General features: G+C 41.1%; 1 protein-coding gene across 4 annotated transcripts in view; it reads right to left on the minus strand.

The window, feature by feature from the left end:
* Positions 1 to 2,044: 2,044 nt before the first annotated feature.
* Positions 2,045 to 20,350, minus strand: part of ehmt1b (euchromatic histone-lysine N-methyltransferase 1b) — an 82,495-nt gene continuing 64,189 nt past the window's right edge. For all 4 annotated transcript variants that reach the window (XM_034193099.1, XM_034193097.1, XM_034193098.1 and 1 more), the window contains exons 11-26: positions 19,823 to 20,049; positions 18,547 to 18,762; positions 16,737 to 16,819; positions 15,643 to 15,749; positions 15,380 to 15,502; positions 15,024 to 15,125; positions 14,713 to 14,817; positions 14,474 to 14,628; positions 9,808 to 9,978; positions 9,500 to 9,644; positions 9,336 to 9,413; positions 8,771 to 8,886; positions 8,323 to 8,409; positions 5,197 to 5,275; positions 3,369 to 3,544; positions 2,045 to 2,502 (exon numbers count right to left, since the gene is read on the minus strand). In XM_034193099.1, coding sequence (XP_034048990.1) covers positions 2,340 to 2,502; positions 3,369 to 3,544; positions 5,197 to 5,275; positions 8,323 to 8,409; positions 8,771 to 8,886; positions 9,336 to 9,413; positions 9,500 to 9,644; positions 9,808 to 9,978; positions 14,474 to 14,628; positions 14,713 to 14,817; positions 15,024 to 15,125; positions 15,380 to 15,502; positions 15,643 to 15,749; positions 16,737 to 16,819; positions 18,547 to 18,762; positions 19,823 to 20,049 — 2,133 coding nt within the window. In that variant the 3' untranslated portion in view covers positions 2,045 to 2,339. The remainder of the gene's footprint in view (positions 2,503 to 3,368; positions 3,545 to 5,196; positions 5,276 to 8,322; positions 8,410 to 8,770; positions 8,887 to 9,335; positions 9,414 to 9,499; positions 9,645 to 9,807; positions 9,979 to 14,473; positions 14,629 to 14,712; positions 14,818 to 15,023; positions 15,126 to 15,379; positions 15,503 to 15,642; positions 15,750 to 16,736; positions 16,820 to 18,546; positions 18,763 to 19,822; positions 20,050 to 20,350) is intronic.

Genomic DNA, 20,350 nt, shown 5'->3' on the forward strand with positions numbered 1-20,350 from the left:
ATTATGGAATCACCCTGTAAATTTTCATCCCCAAAACTAACACCTGCATCAAATCAGATCTGCTCATTAGTCTGCATCTAAAAAGGAGTGATCACACCTTGGAGAGCTGTTGCATCAAGTGGACTGACATGAATCATGGCTCCAACACGAGAGATGTCAATTGAAACAAAGGAGAGGATTATCAAACTCTTAAAAGAGGGTAAATCATCACGCAATGTTGCAAAAGATGTTGGTTGTTCACAGTCAGCTGTGTCTAAACTCTGGACCAAATACAAACAACATGGGAAGGTTGTTAAAGGCAAACATACTGGTAGACCAAGGAAGATATCAAAGCGTCAAGACAGAAAACTTAAAGCAATATGTCTCAAAAATCGAAAATGCACAACAAAACAAATGTGGAATGAATGGGAGGAAACTGGAGTCAACGTCTGTGACCGAACTGTAAGAAACCGCCTAAAGGAAATGGGATTTACATACAGAAAAGCTAAACGAAAGCCATCATTAACACCTAAACAGAAGAAAACATGGTTACAATGGGCTAAGGAAAAGCAATCATGGACTGTGGATGACTGGATGAAAGTCATATTCAGTGATGAATCTCGAATCTGCATTGGGCAAGGTGATGATGCTGGAACTTTTGTTTGGTGCCGTTCCAATGAGATTTATAAAGATGACTGCCTGAAGAGAACATGTAAATTTCCACAGTCATTGAAGATATGGGGCTGCATGTCAGGTAAAGGCACTGGGGAGATGGCTGTCATTACATCATCAATAAATGCACAAGTTTACGTTGATATTTTGGACACTTTTCTTATCCCATCAATTGAGAGGATGTTTGGGGATGATGAAATCATTTTTCAAGATGATAATGCATCTTGCCATAGAGCAAAAACTGTGAAAACATTCCTTGCAAAAAGACACATAGGGTCAATGTCATGGCCAGCAAATAGTCCGGATCTTAATCCAATTAAAAATCTTTGGTGGAAGTTGAAGAAAATGGTCCATGACAAGGCTCCAACCTGCAAAGCTGATCTGGTAACAGCAATCAGAGAAAGTTGGAGCCAGATTGATGAAGAGTACTGTTTGTCACTCATTAAGTCCATGCCTCAGAGACTGCAAGCTGTTATAAAAGCCAGAGGTGGTGCAACAAAATACTAGTGATGTGTTGGAGTGTTCTTTTGTTTTTCATGATTCCATAATTTTTTCCTCAGAATTGAGTGAGTCCATATTTTTTTTCCCTCTGCTTGGTCTAAAAAAGTAACCGTTACTGACTGCCACAATTTTTTTTCCTGATTTCTTATAGTGTTTCTTAAAGCCAGAAAGTTGCCATTTGAAATGACTTTAGTTTTGTGTCATGTCTGTGATCTGCTTTTTTTCTACAAAATTAAACAACTGAATGAACATCCTCCGAGGCCGGTGATTCCATAATTTTTGCCAGGGGTTGTACAACCAAAGGGACACATTTTAAACTGAAATCAAACTGGATGTAAAAAGGAGGAAATCTAATACTCAAAATAGATTACTTCAATATTACGCTGATTCAAATCAAAACAAACTGTTTTAAATAAAAAAAAATAATGATAATAATAATAAAAAAAAATCTCACTGGTTGCATCTTCCGAGTTATTTGAGATCTGTATTTTTCCCTCTTTTTTGAATGCTTATGTGTCCAAACAGGAAACATTTTAAACTGCTTTAACCCAAATTGGATGTAAAAAGGAAGAAATCTAATACTTGAAATATCAATTACTTCGATTTGAACTGAAAGTAGCACAGAAACAGTTTTAAATCTTAATAATAATAATAATAATAATAAAATCTCACTGCTTGCATCTTCCGAATTATTTGAGATGATCTGTGTTCTTTCACCCTCTTTTTTGAGCACTTATGTCGCAACAGGACACATTTTAAACTGCTTTAAACCCAACTGGATGTAAAAAGAAGTGCATCGGTACTGAAGTGGTTTAAAGTAGCACAGAAATAGTTTTTAAATGTTTAAAATAAAATAAAACAAAACTTGCTTTTCGGCCAAGTGAGTGTTTCTGAACCATTCTGACAAAACAATTCAGTGACTGAAAATAAGCGTCTGTGGAAATCCTATTTTGCTGTGCGTGAATTCGTCGCCCCCTGCTGGGGCGGGGGGCTCCGATGTTTGATTGTGCCCTCGGCTCTGCATCACAATATTTGACGGGCTTTTATGAAAGTTGATGGTCCGTCGTTTTAATGAAAACAGAGTGCAAGTTCACTGATAAAAGGTCAAAGTTCATGGCAGACGGGGGTATAGGTGCCCCCCCGTGTCTTCGTTGTAACTGAAAGAGTTGCGATGGTCAGTGTGTATTTTAGGACTGTCCAGTGGACGAGCTGGTGTCCGGAGACGCTCTGGGCTGCTGCTGGTCCTCCGGTGTGCTGTCAGCTGACACGGAGAATTTACACTTCGAGAGGCTGCACTCGCAGCTAAACACCGTTCTTTTGACTTCCCAGAAGTGGTCGCCATAGTTAAATCTGAGAGGGGAGGCGGAAAACAACAACACAATCATTTAATAATCCAATCATCACACCAACAAAGGAATGAAAAACACCACAAGGTTCAAACTAAATAACAGAAGGACAGACAGGCTGTCCTTTTCGTCAAGACATCAGTCACCGTCTCTCTGGTCCACGTTCAGCAGCATGTGATTTTCTTCAGCCAGCCTCACGGATCTGCCCATCAGCACTCTGTACTCCTCCTGTCCATCATTTACACTGCTCACCATTGCAGAATCATTCGAAAACTTCAGCAGTTGACATTACCCAACATCATACTGAAAGTCAGCTTGGTACAGTGTAAACAGGAAGGGAGAGCACAGAGTGCCCTGCGGAACTCCCTGACAGCCACCTCAGACTGAACGTTGCCCAGACAGAAAAACTGTGGTCAGTTTGCCAGGTAGTGAGTGACCAAGTAGACAACCGTGGGGGGTGGTCGCCTGCAGCATCTCACTCTGTAACAGGGCTAGTCCACAGAGCGCCATTCTACTATGATCACCCACGATCTAAAAAAAAAAAAAAAGTGCAAAAACGGGATGAAACAGCTTAATCCGGCCTGCCTCCTAACAGGCTGGCTTACAAAGTGCAGACCTGGCAGCAGACTGGCTTACAAAGTGCAGACCTGGCAACAGACTGGCTTACAAAGTGTGGTTGTGCACTGTGATTGGTCAGCTTGCATATTATGAAATGTGTATTTCTGCAAGCCGACAATAGCAAGTAACGATGTTTGTCCCAGACAGACAGACAGACAGACCAGCTGGCATTATGAATTATCAGACAGAGGTTGTCCACTTTATGAGACACGAGGAACACATAATGTTTACAAACGAAAAGCACAGTCTTACCCGAGCTCCTCACCAGCCTTGATGTTTTTACTAGCAAAAAAGGCAACGTGCGGGAAACGGAGATCTTGGTGCGTTGTGAAGACTCGACAGGCAAACAGATTGGGCTCACACATGTGGTTGATGAACCGGCTGATGTTTCCATAGAAACGGGCATCAATGCAGTATTGATCTTGTGGCTGTGAGGGAAAACACATGAAAGGCTCAAACTCAAACAAAAAGCTGAAAGATCTGATGCACCGATGTCTTCTTAAAAAAAAAAAAGTCTACTGGGTTAAATAAAATAGCAAAAGCAGCAGAAAAGCAAAACATTCACACAGCTGTGAAGACTAAAAACACCATAAATATAGTTACATCCATAAATGATTGTTTATTGAATGTTTTTGCCACCTCATGCCCTATGACTGCTGGGATAGTCTCCACCCCCCATCACCCTTGAATGGAATAAGCAGGTACAGAAAATGAATGAAGGTTTTACTATTTCACCTGTTGAATTTCATACTATTTACTTTGATGGTTTGCCTCTACATAAACGACTTATAGCAGTATTTGTAACCAATCCCCTATTTGTGTAGGAGACAAAAATAACTGGGACACATTTATTCAGTGCAGTTTCCCTCCATTTTTAGGTGTTTGTCTCCCAGAGAGTGTTCTTGATCTTGTCAATTGCTGTGAAGTGGTTTTTCTTTATAAGGAGAATTCTTTTATCCATCACTAGGCTTGTTTCTTGCAGTGCTCATTCAGGCATTCAAACCTAATGCTTGTGTAATTTCTGATGGGTCTGAATTGATTTTTCAGCCCTAAATTATCATCATCGTCGTCACTGGCAGCTCTTTGAACGTGTACGAGTATTTTAGAGTTCAAATGTCAAAGCAGCTTTTGAAATCTACTGTGGACATTCTATTTCTGCAGTCAGCTTTGGAAAATCCCAAGATGAATGCTAAACGGATGATAGAAATTAGGAGCAGGAGTGATTTCATTTACGTGTCTTGCCTGCCACCTGCTGGCCATGTCTGGGCTTATTGCAGTGATCAATCGTATGACATGCACGTTGGAAAATATCAGGTGTGTTAATTGTAATCGGAAACGAGCTTGCTCGTTAGGTTTTTCGAGTTGTCACCAGAGCAAACATGGGGGGGGGGGGGGGGGGGGGGGGGGTGATGCTCATATTTCAAAACCCTAAGGCTGAGCCAGAATGCAAGACTCTCGATTTACACTCCTATCCTCACCTATAGTCATGAAGTGTGGGTAATGACTGAAAGAACAAGCTTGCAGATATAAGAGGCGGAAACAAGATTCCTCTGTGGGATATCTGGGCTTACACTCCTGGACAGGGTGAGAAGCTTGAATATGGGACTCAGAGCAGAGCCTCTGCTTCTTTTCATCAAAAGAAGCTAGCCGAGGTGGTTCAGGTGTCTGGAGAAGATGCCCCCTGTTGCCTCCCTAGGGAGGACTTCTAGACACGTCCAACTGCGAGCAGATCCTGAGGAAGACCCAGGGCATACTGGAAGAATTATATCTCCCTGGTGTCTCAGAAATGCCTCAGGAAGTTTGAGGACATGGCCAAGGATAGGGAAGCTTGGGATGAGCTGCTTGGTCTACTGCCTTCATGACCTGGACAACCGGCAAAAAAAAATTATTGAATGAAAAACCCTCAAATTAATGTGTAAACTATGCACACAGCTGATTATCATTAATTGGTCAGCTGAAATAACCAAAACTCTGGCAACATCGACTGTAAGAGAAACAAATTAAGTCAGTTTGAAATATTTTCACCTCCCCTCACCTGCTTCCAGATCACAGCATACATTTCACAAACATTCTTGTTAACCTTGTCATCCAGGCTGAACAGGTACGCGTCATTCTGCCTCATCTCAGCTTCTGCTTCAGAGATGATCTCACCAACGTACCTGCACACGCACACACAGGTCACCCATCAGCGTCACGCTTCACTGGGGAGGAACTCTTCATACAGACACTGTTTAGGGGGGAACTCTTCATACAGACACTGTTTACGACACATCACATTGGATGAGCTGAGAATTAGATAGAAGGACTTTGCTGTAAAACTGTAAAAGCTAGATGTTGCAGATGCCGCCTGTGTAGCCTCAAGCAAACATCACTTGTTAAAGGTGTAGTCAACACTGACAGATTGCGTAAACGGATCAGTTACGGATTGAAATAATTTGTCCAGTGGCAAATATCGCTTAACCTGTCGGTCTCCGGTGAATTTGAGGTTCTAATTGATGGATGGTGTCACATTTCCACTGAAATAAAGAGCTGCATTCAGCAGAAGGATTTTCCTGGTTTCAAGACATATATGCGAGCTGACAGGAGTTGGATTTAAGCAGAATTCGCCAAGGTCTGAATGCAAATGTGGATAGAATCCACATTTGGGGATCTTGACGTCATACCTCCTCACTACGTTTGTGTGCTGACAGCGTCTTCTACACTGTCCCAGCGCCGGTGTCACAGACTGAATGGTCCCCACTAAAATTTGGTCCACGTCATTTGAGACCACAGTAGCACATCTGAGTCTGACTCTCTATACCAAAGTTATCAAAGGGAATAATGTGATTATTAACCATCAGATGACAAAGTAAATCATTCTAACATCAGTTTTAAGCAGAAACAAGGAAATAATCAGTGAGTTGTTACTGACACTCTGAAATGACATAGACACCGCAGCACGTCAGAGTCAAATGTGCTGCTGTGGCGCTCTGATTGCTTCCCCCCCCGTCTTTTATTATGAAATAATGCTGAATTTACGTGGAAACGATTGTTGTACAAATTTTCAGATATGTGTCACTGAGACAGATGATGAATGGAGTGCAGTTTAAGCAGAAACGAGGTGATGATCAATGAATTGCTGGTGATGCTCAGAAATGACACTGCTGACCTCCGAAATGATGCATGGGCAGTAAAGGCAATGCGGACCAATTTTTAGGGGGGGGGGGGGTCCTTTGGCTGGCGACATTGGCACTCTGTGGCACCTTCGCCAGATCCGCTCTGACATCTAGAAAAAAAGCCCACAGCCGCACTTGTCTTTTTAATCAGCTTTAACAGCAGTGCTGAAAAACTGCACATCTCCCCTGGTGATGAATTCACACCCCGTGCTGGAGCTTTGGCCAATCAGAAGCATCACACAATCACAGGATACAAATGCATGAGTATCATAGTGGTAACAAACAAGTACAGGACAAAACTGTAAACAAACATGCAACCACCGGGACAGCTCTCTATCTGATGTCCTCTCAAAATTTTGAGCGGGTGAAAAACTTTCCGACACATATCAGCTGACAAGGGATGCATTTAATGAATGAGAAAAGGACATGCACTGAACAAAAACAGACACAAACAGATATGTTACTCATACGTTTCTTCAAGCCGTCACAGTGTGACAAATTTTTTTTCCCGTGGAATCCAGAAGCTGGCATATTAAAATAAGTTGCGTGTGTGTGAACGTACGAGACGCAGACGTTTTCAGTATAACAGATGTTTTGAATCAGTAAACTTTATGTCCAAAGCAGATTTTTGTTACGTGTGCAACAAAATACAATAAAGTGGGGGAAAAGGCAATGAGCAACTTTTATCTAAAGGAGTTTAAAGTCATGGCACTGTGTGTCTTACAAAGTAATTTTTTTTTTTATTATTTGTGAATTAAACAAAAACAGCAACATCTGAGACTGTAATGAAACAGAGAGAAACTTGGTTCCACCTCTCAGTCACAGTAACATTTATCTCTATACAGACCTGAGCTACCTTTAAAGGACATATCGCATGTTATTTAACGTCCCAGTTAGCAACAGAACATCAAAGTATACATGAGTGCAAGTCTATCCACGCACATGCGCTAATGATTAGTGGTCTCTGATGTATCTTACTGCTAATTATCCCTTCTTGCTGAGTAAGTTAGCGGGTGCAACTCCTGAAAATGTCTTACTCTGCAATTCTTGGTATTTCTCAGCATGATGTACATTTTAGGAAAAGCAGAAGCATCCCAATGGCTGACAGACAGAGTGAAACAAATGCAGTTATGTTCGATAACAAAGCTTCTGAGCTTTCATTTGAAAGTGATGGCTCGGATTTACAGAGGAGATGACACACATCGCCCCGAAACTCTTAACTTTCAGCAGCTGTCGGATTTTGGAACCTAACGTGTTATGACGCTACTGTTTGTGTCACAGGATGCTGTTTTACTGCCGCCATGAACATGGACGTGGAATGTCTCCATGACACTGCTTTTACAGGCTGCCTGTATACGCAGATGTATTTCTTACATCGGAAAACATCAGAAGCCATTATTTTCAGAAGATAACAGACTTTCTATCTAAGCTGCAGTCAGACATTATTCTGCGGCTAACAATCGCGTGCGATTCATGCATGAGGACTTACAGTGGACCTGGACATTGTTCTCCGGATGGCGATTGCATGCACGATCTGTGCTTGGGTACTTTGAGAGAGTATGTCAGATTTTGAATCTTGATGGGTGTGGAGCAGCATGCTGCTTTTACGTGCATGCGGACCTCTCGCTGTTTTTCCAGGCTTTCTGATCATACAGATGTATTTTTTTTTTAGATTTTTCACAGTTATATTGATGACAACACTTATAAGCATGCACAAAGCAGAGCATCTAGCAGAAACTGTTTATAATGATGCATAATATTGTTTGGGTTAATTGGGTTCTATAAAGAAATAGTTTGCACCATCTGTCATGCTTAGTTATCATGTGAAAGTGTTTGTTTGTCTATAAGTGGCTCTGCGACAGACTGTGGTCCTATCCTGGGAGTATCCTGCCTCGCACCGTATGACTGCTGGGATAGGCTCCAGCCCCTCGCAACCCTTAAATGGAGTAAGCAGTTGAAGATGAGTGAGTGAGTGATGTCCTTTAAATAAACCATTCCATATTTCCTCAGTACTGTCCCACAGTCTTGTCTTGCTTGTTCAGTGGACTTACTCGCATACAAAGGTCCCCTGCGGGATGTCTTGCAGTGCTTGGACACCCCAGCCTTTCTTTGCGGTCCTGAACACCTGGAGTCTGGTCCTGGAAAATCCACAGCAAGTTCAGGATCTTTACATTTTACTTGGTAAACAAAATCCACATTATTTTGTTCTAACTTTTAGTGCTCCACAATCGTCTACAGTATCTGAGCTGGTTAATGCTATAGTGCCCCAAAAGCTCAATTTTCCCCAAACGGAGATAATGTGTCTTGAGCAAGAATGAGACCCAATCATCTGTTTTGTCTGCTCCTATTTGTCAGTAACATCAGTACTTTCATAAAAACAAAAATACTTCAAACCTGAAATAAGTAAGCACCAGAGAAAAACATTTATGTATTCAAACACTAACAGATGTTTGACATCCCACAATGCATTTCTTTCCAGTAAGATTCATTTCTACAGACCTCAGGCCGTTTTGCACGACGCGGTTCTTGCAAGTCCTCCAACAGGAGCAGGCATGGTTACACTCAAAGATGAGGGGGGGCACCTCGCGATAGAATTCAGGGAGAAGACGACCACCCTAAATTTTACAATAGGGTTAAAAAAAACATTAACAGAAATTAATACTACATTTTTCCACCTTCTTTCAGCTCAAAGGTATAAATCCTCACATTTGAGAAGCTGCAATGAGTAAGAATTTGGCAATTTAACTTAACAAATAACTTCAAACAATCATTTATCAAAAAACCTGATTGTAATATATCTTCCAGAAGAGGAATATACTGACATTACAAGGTGAACAACCCTTGCAAGAATGTGTGCATATAAAAATCAGAACAGATTAAAATGCTTTGCAAATCCAGTCGGAGCAGAACATCCAATCAACTCAGTGCTGCATGATTTATGGAATTTAAACAGATTTTAAAAATGCTGTTGGCTCAGTATTTGGCATTAGCATACAGTGCGAGTTTAGAGATCAGAATCCTGCCATGAATGTAATTTTATTTAATTGTGAACGCCCGTCTTCACCTTGTCATACCAGCAGCGCAGACTGAGCTGACCACACATGCAGATGCTTGTCGAACAGTCTTCTTTGCAAATGCAGTACTGTCAACCACAGACAGAAAAACAAAATCATTCAAAATTGAAACAGTCTTTTCTTTTGTCTCACATAAAAAAACGCTCAGACTCACCTGTAGGTGTGTTATATTTCTGTCAATATTCATGGGGGAGGTAACACAGTTGCTGGTGATGTATTTGTAGTCGTCTGGATACGGTTCGCTGTCGACTGTGTTTACACAAGAAATGGGAACTCTCTCCTGCCCCAGAGTGATGTCACTACAAACACAGCAGAATTATTAGAGTCTACTACAAGTCACCTCACACAGAGAAACAACCAACCAACAACAACCAAGAAGTGTGACTCAAAATTCCAAAAGCAGTATGTAAAACGCTTTGAAAATGCATCATCATGGTAACACCTCCACATGGCAGCACACACCTGTGAAGGAGTTTCTCCTCGGTGTGGCCCAGCTTGAGTTTTTTGGCGTCCCTCTCCCTTTTGTTCGCCTGCAGCGCCGCCCAAGCCTTGGAGTTGTGGCTGCAGCAGTCTGGAGGAGTTTCACCTTCACGGTTCTTCAGAAACACATCTGCTCCCCGAGAAAGGAAAAGCCTAGGGGGGAGGGAAGATAAATAAATTTGTAAATCATCAGCTTTTTCAACAACACACTGTGGTCAACTGTTCTTTGGAGACCGATATATATACAGTGGGGAAAATAAGTATTTGATCCCCCAGTCAGTTTTGCAGGTTTTCCCACCTACAAAGAATGGAGAGGTCTATAATTTTTATCGTAGGTACACTTCAACTGTGAGAGACAGAATCTAAAAAAAAAAATCCAGAAAATCACATTGTATGATTTTTAAATAATTAATTTCCATTTTATTGCATGAAATAAGTATTTGATCCCCTACCAACCAGCAAGAATTCTGGCTCTCACAGACCTGTTAATTTTTCTTTAAGAATCCCTCTTATTCTGCACTCTTTACCTGTATTAATTGCACCTGTTTGAACTTATTACCTGTATAAAAGACACCTGTTCACACACTCAATTGATCACCTGATCATTGATCGGAAGAGAGCTGGGACCACAGTCACAAAGATTACATTAGTAACACATGATGCTGTCATGGTTTAAAATCCTGCAGGGCAGCAAGGTCCCCCTGCTCAAGCCAGCACATGTCCAGGCCCATTTGAAGTTCACCAGTGACCATATGGATGATCCAGAGGAGGCATGGGAGAAGGTCATGTGGTCAGATGAGACCAAAATAGAGCTTTTTGGAATCAACTCCACTTACCATGTTTAGAGGATGAGAACAACCCCAAGAAAACCATCCCAACTGTGAAGCATGGGGGTGGAAACATCATACTCTGGGGGTGCTCTTCTGCAAAGGGGACAGTACGACTGCAGCGTATTGAAGGGAGGATGGATGGGGTCATGTATTGTGAGATTTTGGCAAACAACCTCCTTCCCTCAGTAAGAGCATTGAAGATGGGTCATGGCTGGGTCTTCCAGCATGACAATGACCCCAAACACACAGCCAGGGCAACTAAGAAGGGGCTCCGTGAGAAGCATTTTAAGGTCCTGGAGAGGCCTGGCCAGTCTCCAGACCTGAACTCAATAGAAAATCTTTGGAGGGAGCTGAAACTCGAAACCTGACAGATTTGTGCAAACCTGGTGGAAAAACTACAGGAAACATTTGACCTCTGTAATTGCAAACAAAGGCTACTGTACCAAATATTAACATTGATTTTCACAGGTGCTGAAATACTTAATTGCAGCAGTAACATACAAATAAATTATAAAAAAAAACAAACATTGTGATTTCTGGATTTTCTTTTTTTTTTTTTTTTAGATTATGTCTCTCACAGTGGACATTTCAATTTCAGACCCCTCCATGATTTCTAAATAGGAGAACTTGCAAAACCGCAGAGCGTTCAAATACTTATTTTCCTCACTGTATATATATATATATATATAAAAACCTGGTCTGTTTTCTTCACAGATCCCATTAACCCTGCCCCCCCCACTCCCACAAAGTACAGACTGACTGATCATCTGCATGCCCGCACAGCACCATTCCATGATTCCACCATATCTATTTGACAGTTAACTTATCTTTGCCCAATTGTCTATGTGACTCCTTTACTTCTTACAGAAGTATTTTTACCTCCACCAAGGAAGTTATGTTTTCGGTCACGTCCGTTTGTTTGTTTGTTGGTTGGTTTGTTAGCAGGATTACTCAAAAACCCTCAACAGATTTCAATGAAATTTTTACCAGGGGTGTATCTTGGCCTAACTTAGAAGTCATTACATTTTGGTAACACGATCCGGATGCAGTAATTTTTTAAAGATTCTTTATCATTGCAGGACAGGGCCAATTTCAACATTTTTGCATCTAACTTCATGAAGATGGGTCACAAAGGCTGAACAAAAATTAAGTTATGACAACAATAATTTAGAATTTGTTTCTCCTCATTGAATAAACTTGTTATTACAAAATAAAAAAACTTGTGTAGTTCATGCAGTTTCTCTTTATAAATACATTTGCTGAATATCTAAGGGTTTAATCCTCTGGGGCCGATGCCGTCGTATATGACGGCTGAGACCAAGCTTTACTAAATTATAAATAACTTTTTAATGATATGAAGTAGAAACTTACTTTTTTTGCTGAAAGTTAACTCCACAGACTTTCAAGCCACCGTCCACGTACTTTGCACTTCACAGAAGCTGTGTGATGACGTAAACAATGTGAGTGTCCACCGTCACATTGGTTCACCGTCACATGGTTTTCCAAAATCCAATTGTAGGACAGATTCACCTCACGTGACACACCAAAGATTGTTTTTGGAGTGATGTGTTACTAGTTGGCCCGTTTGAATAGCCCCCTGGCTGCTCCAATGCACCCTGCGCCATTACGCACAGCGAAAGTGAAAGTGAGCAGATGGTGCAGACGGCGAGCCTCTCATACAATCTCACATGCTCAAACAGTGTGTGAGTATCAGAACTGCTCAACTAGTTTTCCTGTGAATGTTACTGGATAAGCCTGTGGCAAGCTCTCTCGCTCCGGCGTAAAGCACTGTTTACCATATCAATGGAGCAAGGGGGGAGGGGCCGCTCCTCAAACTGAATGAGCCTCGAAGTGTGAATGTTGCTTTCAGAACAGGAGAGAACAAACACACAGTCAACTTCATAGTAGAAGTTTGTGATGTGACCTTTGTGTAATAGCAGACAGAAACTGATTTGAGATGAAGACAAACAAAACGCTTAGACCATTTTGTATATATTATTCAAAATGTGCATTTGTGTTTATTGTTTGAACCTTTTGTTGTACAGTCTTTCACACAAGAGACCAAATTACCTTTATAAAGTGTCAAAACAGTTGTTTATTATAGTTTGCTGTGTGTTTTGAATAAATGTGTGTGGAAAATTATAAAACACAACTATAGCATATATATTTTGAAAGTACAGGTTGTCCTGAAAAAAAGAGACATAAAACTTGATTGTGGGATGCAGGGAGAGCTGTTAACAGCAATAATAAAACATTTACGTCAGGCGAGTGAACTGTCCAAAAAAGCCCTCGGACCCCAGAGGGTACCACTGAATCTGAAACATGACGGTAGATGCGTGAAACGACATGGAATAAGTCTCTTTGCCAAAGGGTATTCCATGTGACGTCAGTGACCCTATGGCCTTGGTGGAGGTTTGCGCTCTCCGAGTGCTTCTAGTCTTTTATTGTTGTTTATGCACAAATGACCCCAGATCAAATTCCTTGTATGTGAGAAGTTACTTGGCAATAAATCTGATTCTATAAGTCTGTTGTTAAAAACTGCCATACAAGTCGCACCGGAGTTTAAGTTACAGGGCCCCTGAAACTAGTAAAAAAAAAAGAAAAAAAAAAAAAAGAGTGCACACAAACAAACAACCGAAACTTATACTCTGGAAAATATGGTACTTTGTCAAATAAAAAATTCAAGAACTCTTGTGGAGACTCAAATCTCATGTTGTAGATTACTGATGGTTACTTGACCAGGAGTCCATCCAAACCCACAACACACTACTGTATATATTTGGACTATCAAAGCACAAGAATGCTGCAAAATATGGCAAAATACAAAACAAATAAAAACAAGAAGAGAGCAAATATATCTGTAGCACAAGACTGTGTTACACAGCTCTGAAGAACTGGATGCATGTTATGCCATTCCATTTTGGTAGGGGCACACAACACCCACACGTCTGGTATTACTACCAATTTGTGGTGCTAGAAAGGAAATTCCATAATATGGATCAGAGATCACCAACTCTGCTCCTGGAGATGTTTTCCACATCTATGTGCTGCAACCACACCACAAACTGAGGGCTTCCTGAAAAATTCACTGTTCATTTCTCCATCCATGTCCATCTACTGTTTTCTGTTGTCCAGACTGCATGAAATAACCAATCCAATATGTTGTCCAACTCATGTTTATTTGTCCATCTTGCTTATTTGTGTCATTTAAAAGCCCTTATGTGAAGTAACAGCACAGGCTGTAGTGTGCACATGTGCTACACTGAGCTCCTGCCCAATATTATACTCACTCCCAGGGAAGCATGATGCTAAAACTCCACATATAGGCAAAAGGTTTGACCATGAATACATATCAGGCCATGGAAGACTCCATTAAATTTTGGAGGTGATCCAGATATGAATCCGGATTCTGGTAAAGATTTCACTTTATATACGCTTTGAAGGATTACGTCAAAACTACTTCACGGATTTTGATGAAATTTTCAACACAGATACATATTCGGACGTGGAAGTCTTCATTAAGTTTTGGAGGTGATCTGGATCTGGATCTGGATTCTGGATCAAGTTTCACTTTATATTGCCTTTTAAGGATTACGTCAAAACTATTTCACGGATTCTCACCAAATTCGCACCACAGATAGATATTAGGGCATGGAAGACTCCATTAAATTTTGGAGGTGATCTGGGTGCAGATTGGTGGATGTCAGAAATCTCTGTCTGCTTTTGTTTGACAGGTACAACTTGTACTCCATAAAACACAGCAGTTTCGTCTGCAAAAAGAACAGAATGTGAATTCACTAAAACAGATAAACACTCACGTGACACAATCCAGACGATTCTCACGAGCGGCAATGTGTAGAGGAGAGTCTCCATGGATGTTGACGGCTTGGAGTTCACAGCAGGCATCCAGCAACAGCTCCGCGATCTCCACGCTGCCAGAGAATGCTGCCCAGTGAAGGCAGATATTTTCTTCCTAAATGCAAAAACATACAGACCAAAACCGTTTCTTTTCGTGCCGGTTAGAGGCAGGAAAGTGTTCAACACAATGTGCACCCACCTTGTCCCTGACGCTGACATCAGCTCCCTCGGAGAGAAGCAGCTTCACCTGGTCCACGTGTTTATATTCCGTCGCCCAGATAATGGCTGTCCAACCGCCGTCATCCTGAGGAAAAACTCAACATGTAAGCTGAGGAAAGCAACTGCTGCTCAGCTAGAGCATCCAGTGTGACTAACAACCTGTGACCCGTTTCTTACATATCTCTTTGTCTCCCCCACTTCCCTGTCATTCACTCCAATGCAAACTACCAAAAGGCAAGACCCTCCCCCCCCCGCGACTATCGCCATGACTGAAAACAAAAACGTACTAACCTGACAGTTTATCTCTATTAATCCAGTGGCCAGAAGATGCTCAACAATATTGTAATGCCCACTCTTTGCCGCTAGGTGGAGACAAGTAAACCCTTCAACATCCTGAGACAAATAGAAAATCAAAGTTTACAGCATTTCTAAAATAAATAAATGCATATAAATAAAAACTGCGCACGCAAGGAAATTATTAAAAAAAAAAACACCTGGTCTTCTCACCTAATTTTTTTTTTTTTTTAATCTGTTTGAGCAAAGGGGTTTCATACTCTGAGAAACACGCAAAGTGCTACGATGCTGAAATGTAAAATTCTTAATATTTCCGGTGTGTTGTCCCAATATTTGCTGGTTGAAAACATTACCTTGTGTGCAGCACTGGCTCCTGCTCTCAGCAGGTAGAGGACCGTCTCCATGTGGTTGTTCTCACAGGCCTCCATCAGTGGCGTCCGCTGATCCTCATCACATATGTCCAAATTTGCACCAGCCTGAAAATGAATTTCATTTCAGAACCCAAAGGGGGTCATCAAAGTTCTCAACGTTCACATTCTGGGGATAGTTTAATCTTGTAACACCAAAAAGCGGTAAGTCACTGAAGGCAGGCCTGAAGGCCATGGGTGAGTCCTACCTGCACGAGCATGTGGCAGATGTCTTTGTGTCCGGACTCGGCGGCAGCGTGGAGGGGAGTGCGTTTGTTCTGAGTTTCCACCTTAAAGTTTGGGTCTATCCCGTCCACTGGAAGATAAATGGATAAAAATTATTTTCCACACCTGATTGCAAATTTTTTTTCTTACCACAACTGCTTAATTTGGACAGCCGGGAACTCACCGTCTGAAACCCAATGCACAGATACTGCACAAAGATGAACAAACAGACCTGGAATTTTTGGTTCATAAATGTCCTTGTCAACTATTTTCAATCAATCAAGACATCAGCTGCTTTTGTAATTACAAAGTGTAAGATGAAAGTGCAACATTTCTGGGAAATGGCAACCCCCCCCCAAACAATATCCATGTAAAACATCCGCTCACACTTTCAGATATGCATCCAGAAACCCTGACCCACACCTTGAGAAACATTTGAGGGTCTGGGAGGGTACCCATATTCAACCAGGACAATCCGCCATTGTCTTGTGATCTTGTTTTCATTGTGTTACGATTTTCAAGATGACCAAAGTTCTTTTTCTCCCCCATTGGGAGCTCTGAAATACTTTGGGAATTCCAATTCAGTGAAGCAGGTAACATGCAGTGACTTCATAGGAGATTTTCTGGAAGCCCCAAGGTTATGTTAAAGATACACTAGGTGTGCTCCAGCTGTTTCTAAACACGTCACATGGTGCAAACCCAATGCGTGCGTCATAAAACTGCATGCTGGTTCACATTCTTCAGCAATCATGAATCATGCACCGGTTTGTCAAGGTCTAGACCATTACCTTCTGTGAACTTGAGAATGGAGATTTAAGTGATAACTCTGGTTGTACAAGAGGGGTGTAAACTGATCAGCAAATCATATCTGATTTTTTTAAAATACATAATCTCTTTTGGAAATTCCACTGAATGCATTTTACCACCTTCACAGAGAGAATAAGGGATTTTTAATTTTACATCTCAGAAAAAATGTTTGTTTAAAAACCATTTATTTCACATGTGGTCTGACACAGCCATCCATTTAAAGCACAGACACAAAAAGTAAAGAGTTTTGCCACAGTGGCAGCAAACATACCCAACATGAGTAAGACCTTCTTGAGTTCTCCCTGTTTGGCTGAGAGGTAAAGCTGCTTGGGGTGAAAACGCAGTTTCTTGGGTCTGATAAAACAAACATTACAAAAACATAAGGGCGAGTAAAGATTCAACTTATTCAAATAATTTCAAAACATTGTCACATCTAAAAGGTGTCTCCTTACTTTTTTTGTGCAAAACCTTGCTCATTTTGAAATGGATGCCTGCAACACATTTCAAAAAAGCTGGGACAGAGGCAACAAAAGACTGGGAAAGCTGATGAATGCTCAAAGAACACCTGTTTGGAAAAAGGTGAGTGTCATGACTGGGTATAAAAGGAGCATCCCCAAAAGGCTCAGCTGCTCACAAGCAAAGATGGGGTGAGGATCACCACTTTGTGAACTGCGTGAAAAAAATAGTCCAACAGTTTAAGGACAATGTTTCTCAACGCTCAATTGCAAGGAATTTAGGGATTCCATCATCTACAGTCCATAATATAATCAGAAGATTCAAAGAATCTGGAGAACGCTCTATACGTAAGCGGCAAGGCCGAAAACCAACACTGAATGCCCGTGACCTTTGATCCCCCAGGCGGCACTGCATTAAAAACCAACATCATTGTGTAAAGGATCATACCGCATGGGCTCAGGAACACTTCAGAAAACCACTGTCAGTTAACACAGTTCGTCGTTACATCTACAAGTGCAAGTTAAAACTCTACCATGCAAAGAGAAAGCCATACATCAACATCCAGAAATGCCCCCGCCTTCTCTGGGCCTGAGCTCATTTGAAATGGACAGACGCAAAGCGGAAAAGTGTGCTGTGGTCTGATGAGTCCACATTTTAAATTGTTTTTGGAAATCATGGCTGTCGTGTCCTCTGGACAAAAGAGGAAAAAGACCATCCAGATTGTTACCAGCGCAAAGGTACATCCAGGTTTTGGAGCAACACATGCTGCCATCCAAGCAACGTCTTTTTCAGGGACATCCCCTCTTATTTCAGCAAGACAATGCCAAGCCACATTCTGCATGTTACAACAGCGTGGCTTCACTGTAAAAGAGTGCGGGTACTAGACTGTCCTGTCTGCAGTCCAGACCTGTCGCCCATTAAAAATGTGCGGCACATTACGAATCGCAAAATATGACAATGGAGACCCCGGACTGTTGAAAAACTGAAGTCGTACATCAAGCAAGAATGGGAAAGAATTCCATCTACAAAGGTTCAACAATTAATGTCCTCAGTTCCCAAACGCTTATTGAGTGTTTTTAGAAGGAAAGGTGATGTAACACAGTGGTAAACATACCACTGTCCCAGCTTTTTTGAAACATATTGCAGGCATCCATTTCAAAATGAGCAAATATTTGCACAAAAACAAAGTTTATCAGTTTGAACATTAAATATCTCGTCTTTGTGCTGTATTCAGTTGAATATAGGTTGAAGAGGATTTGCAAATCATTGTATTGTTTTTATTTACATTTTACACAACGTCCCAACTTCATTAGAATTGCGGTTGTACAGTCATAAAAAAAGACATCAGGATAAGCCACAGACTTGGCTCTGAACAGCTTTTACTGGAAATACTTTCTATCCAAGAACTTATTCCTATTGTGTCTGTGGTTCAAACAACATTCCATACACACGACTTTGTGTTTGGGTGGAGGAAGAAATGTCAGACACACCTGAAGCTTGCACTGCTTGATGCTTCTGGACTTTAAAAAACAGAAAATGTATATCATCCTAATCTGGGTGAAATGACCAATTGCAATAACCTTATTACTGTTTGAAAAAAATATTATTCCATTATTACACCGTACTTCTCTGTGTCAAGGGCGACAAGAATATTCTCCAGAGTTTCTTTTGATGGGCTTTGACTGAATGTAGATGGCACCATTGTACTCATTCCAGCCTGAGGGGTTCCGGTCCTGGACCTCCCAGGCGTAACAGCGGTGTCGAGTCCTTGTGCAGAATGAGCTGACAGCGAGCTGTCCGCCCTGCCGCTGACCTCAGCGCTCACAACAACATGGGATAAGCTGGAAAACAAACAAACAAGCATTTGTGAAGGTGTTTGTTCACTTATCTGTGGATATTCTCAGTCAGCCAGGTCATGGTATCCAAGTAGGTTGAGTTAGTTGCAGAGACTAAACAAGTCCAGTTGACATGACTCAAACTACATGGATGTTTCGTTGCTTGTGTTGTGAAATAATGAGGCATTTAGGAGTCATTGTAGTTTATTACTCATTTTATAAAAAGTTTTGAAAAAACTAACATATGATCTGCCAAATAATTTAACTTCATTAAAATAGTTAACCTGTTTATAATTGTTCTAATAAGGGGATCTGGCACATATTTCTGCTATATTTGCATCTCTGTATGCATTTCTTCATTTCATTATTCATCAGACCAATAACTCCTATTTTAATAGAAAGAATGTAAGATTGCATAGAGCAGCCTTTCTCAAAGAGTGGTCTGTGGACCCCTGATGGTCTATGAGTATATGAGTAACTTAAAAGTGTTTCTAATAAATGAATGAATGAATAAATAAATAAATAAATAAATAAAGACTGTTGGAGTTGTAACCAGTTTAAAATTTTCTGTGGTGAAAAATGAAGGTCTACAGAAGGTTTTCATGGTCAATGCAGTCATTTTCCTGGTTGATAAACACAGAGTTTGACGTCATGAAATTACATTTGAAATTGTGAGACATGAGCTTGCTACACAGAACTGTCAGAAAAGCATGACAGCATTGACAAGTCGAGTTGATAACATCTGAAGTGGACATGTGATGGATGAAAATTTTTTTAAGATTTTCAGGTGCAACTGGTTCTCGATTTCCAACCCTACTGGTTCCGCTCCTTTGTGTTGATTCACCACAAAAGTAATATTTATTACCAGGGTGAACACAATCCTGTCACATTTTGTGAAAATCTTTTCATTTGTTTTTGCATACTCCTGCTAACAAGTCCTCTAATAAGATGACTTGGACAAAAACCTGCTAACTGCTTGTAAATATGGAAACTCTAGATTGAATTATGGAGACACTTTTTGTTTTTGTGGCACACTTAATCTAAAGCCTGTGCTCCAACAGTGTACCTGCCAGTGGTGGTGTCCGCTCTGCCCTCGGACACTCCAGGTGTGGCAGGTCCATGGGCGAGTGGAACCGTGGATGTTGTGTCAGCCTTGGCAATAGTGACCTCCTTCGCCTTGCTGATTTCCTCTCCGCAGTGAGGACAGAAGCTCTGGCCTTTCAGCATCGAGGCACAAGCACGATGAAAACGATGAGAGATACTGATGTCCGGTTGGCACTCCATGAAAGTTCCCTACATAGTGAAAAGCAAAGATCTGAGTAAACAAACATTTTGAGTATTTTTGTCAAAAACTCAAAACTGATTAACATTACAAACTAAATTTGGTCCCGCTCCAGATGATTAAAAGGTAAGTGGTGAATGGTCTCTCATAAAATACCTTTAATTCCCTCTGAAAATCCAGGCAAGGCTCCAGATTTCCAGGTTTAGACAATTAAAACTGAACACAGGCCTAAGACATTCACCAGATAATCACATCTCCTCGAAAACTGCTTCTAATTCAATCAGCGACTCAGTCACCAACTTTGTCCATTTA

Source organism: Thalassophryne amazonica, chromosome 17 (genome assembly GCF_902500255.1).
Source record: "Thalassophryne amazonica chromosome 17, fThaAma1.1, whole genome shotgun sequence".
NCBI lineage: Eukaryota > Metazoa > Chordata > Actinopteri > Batrachoidiformes > Batrachoididae > Thalassophryne > Thalassophryne amazonica.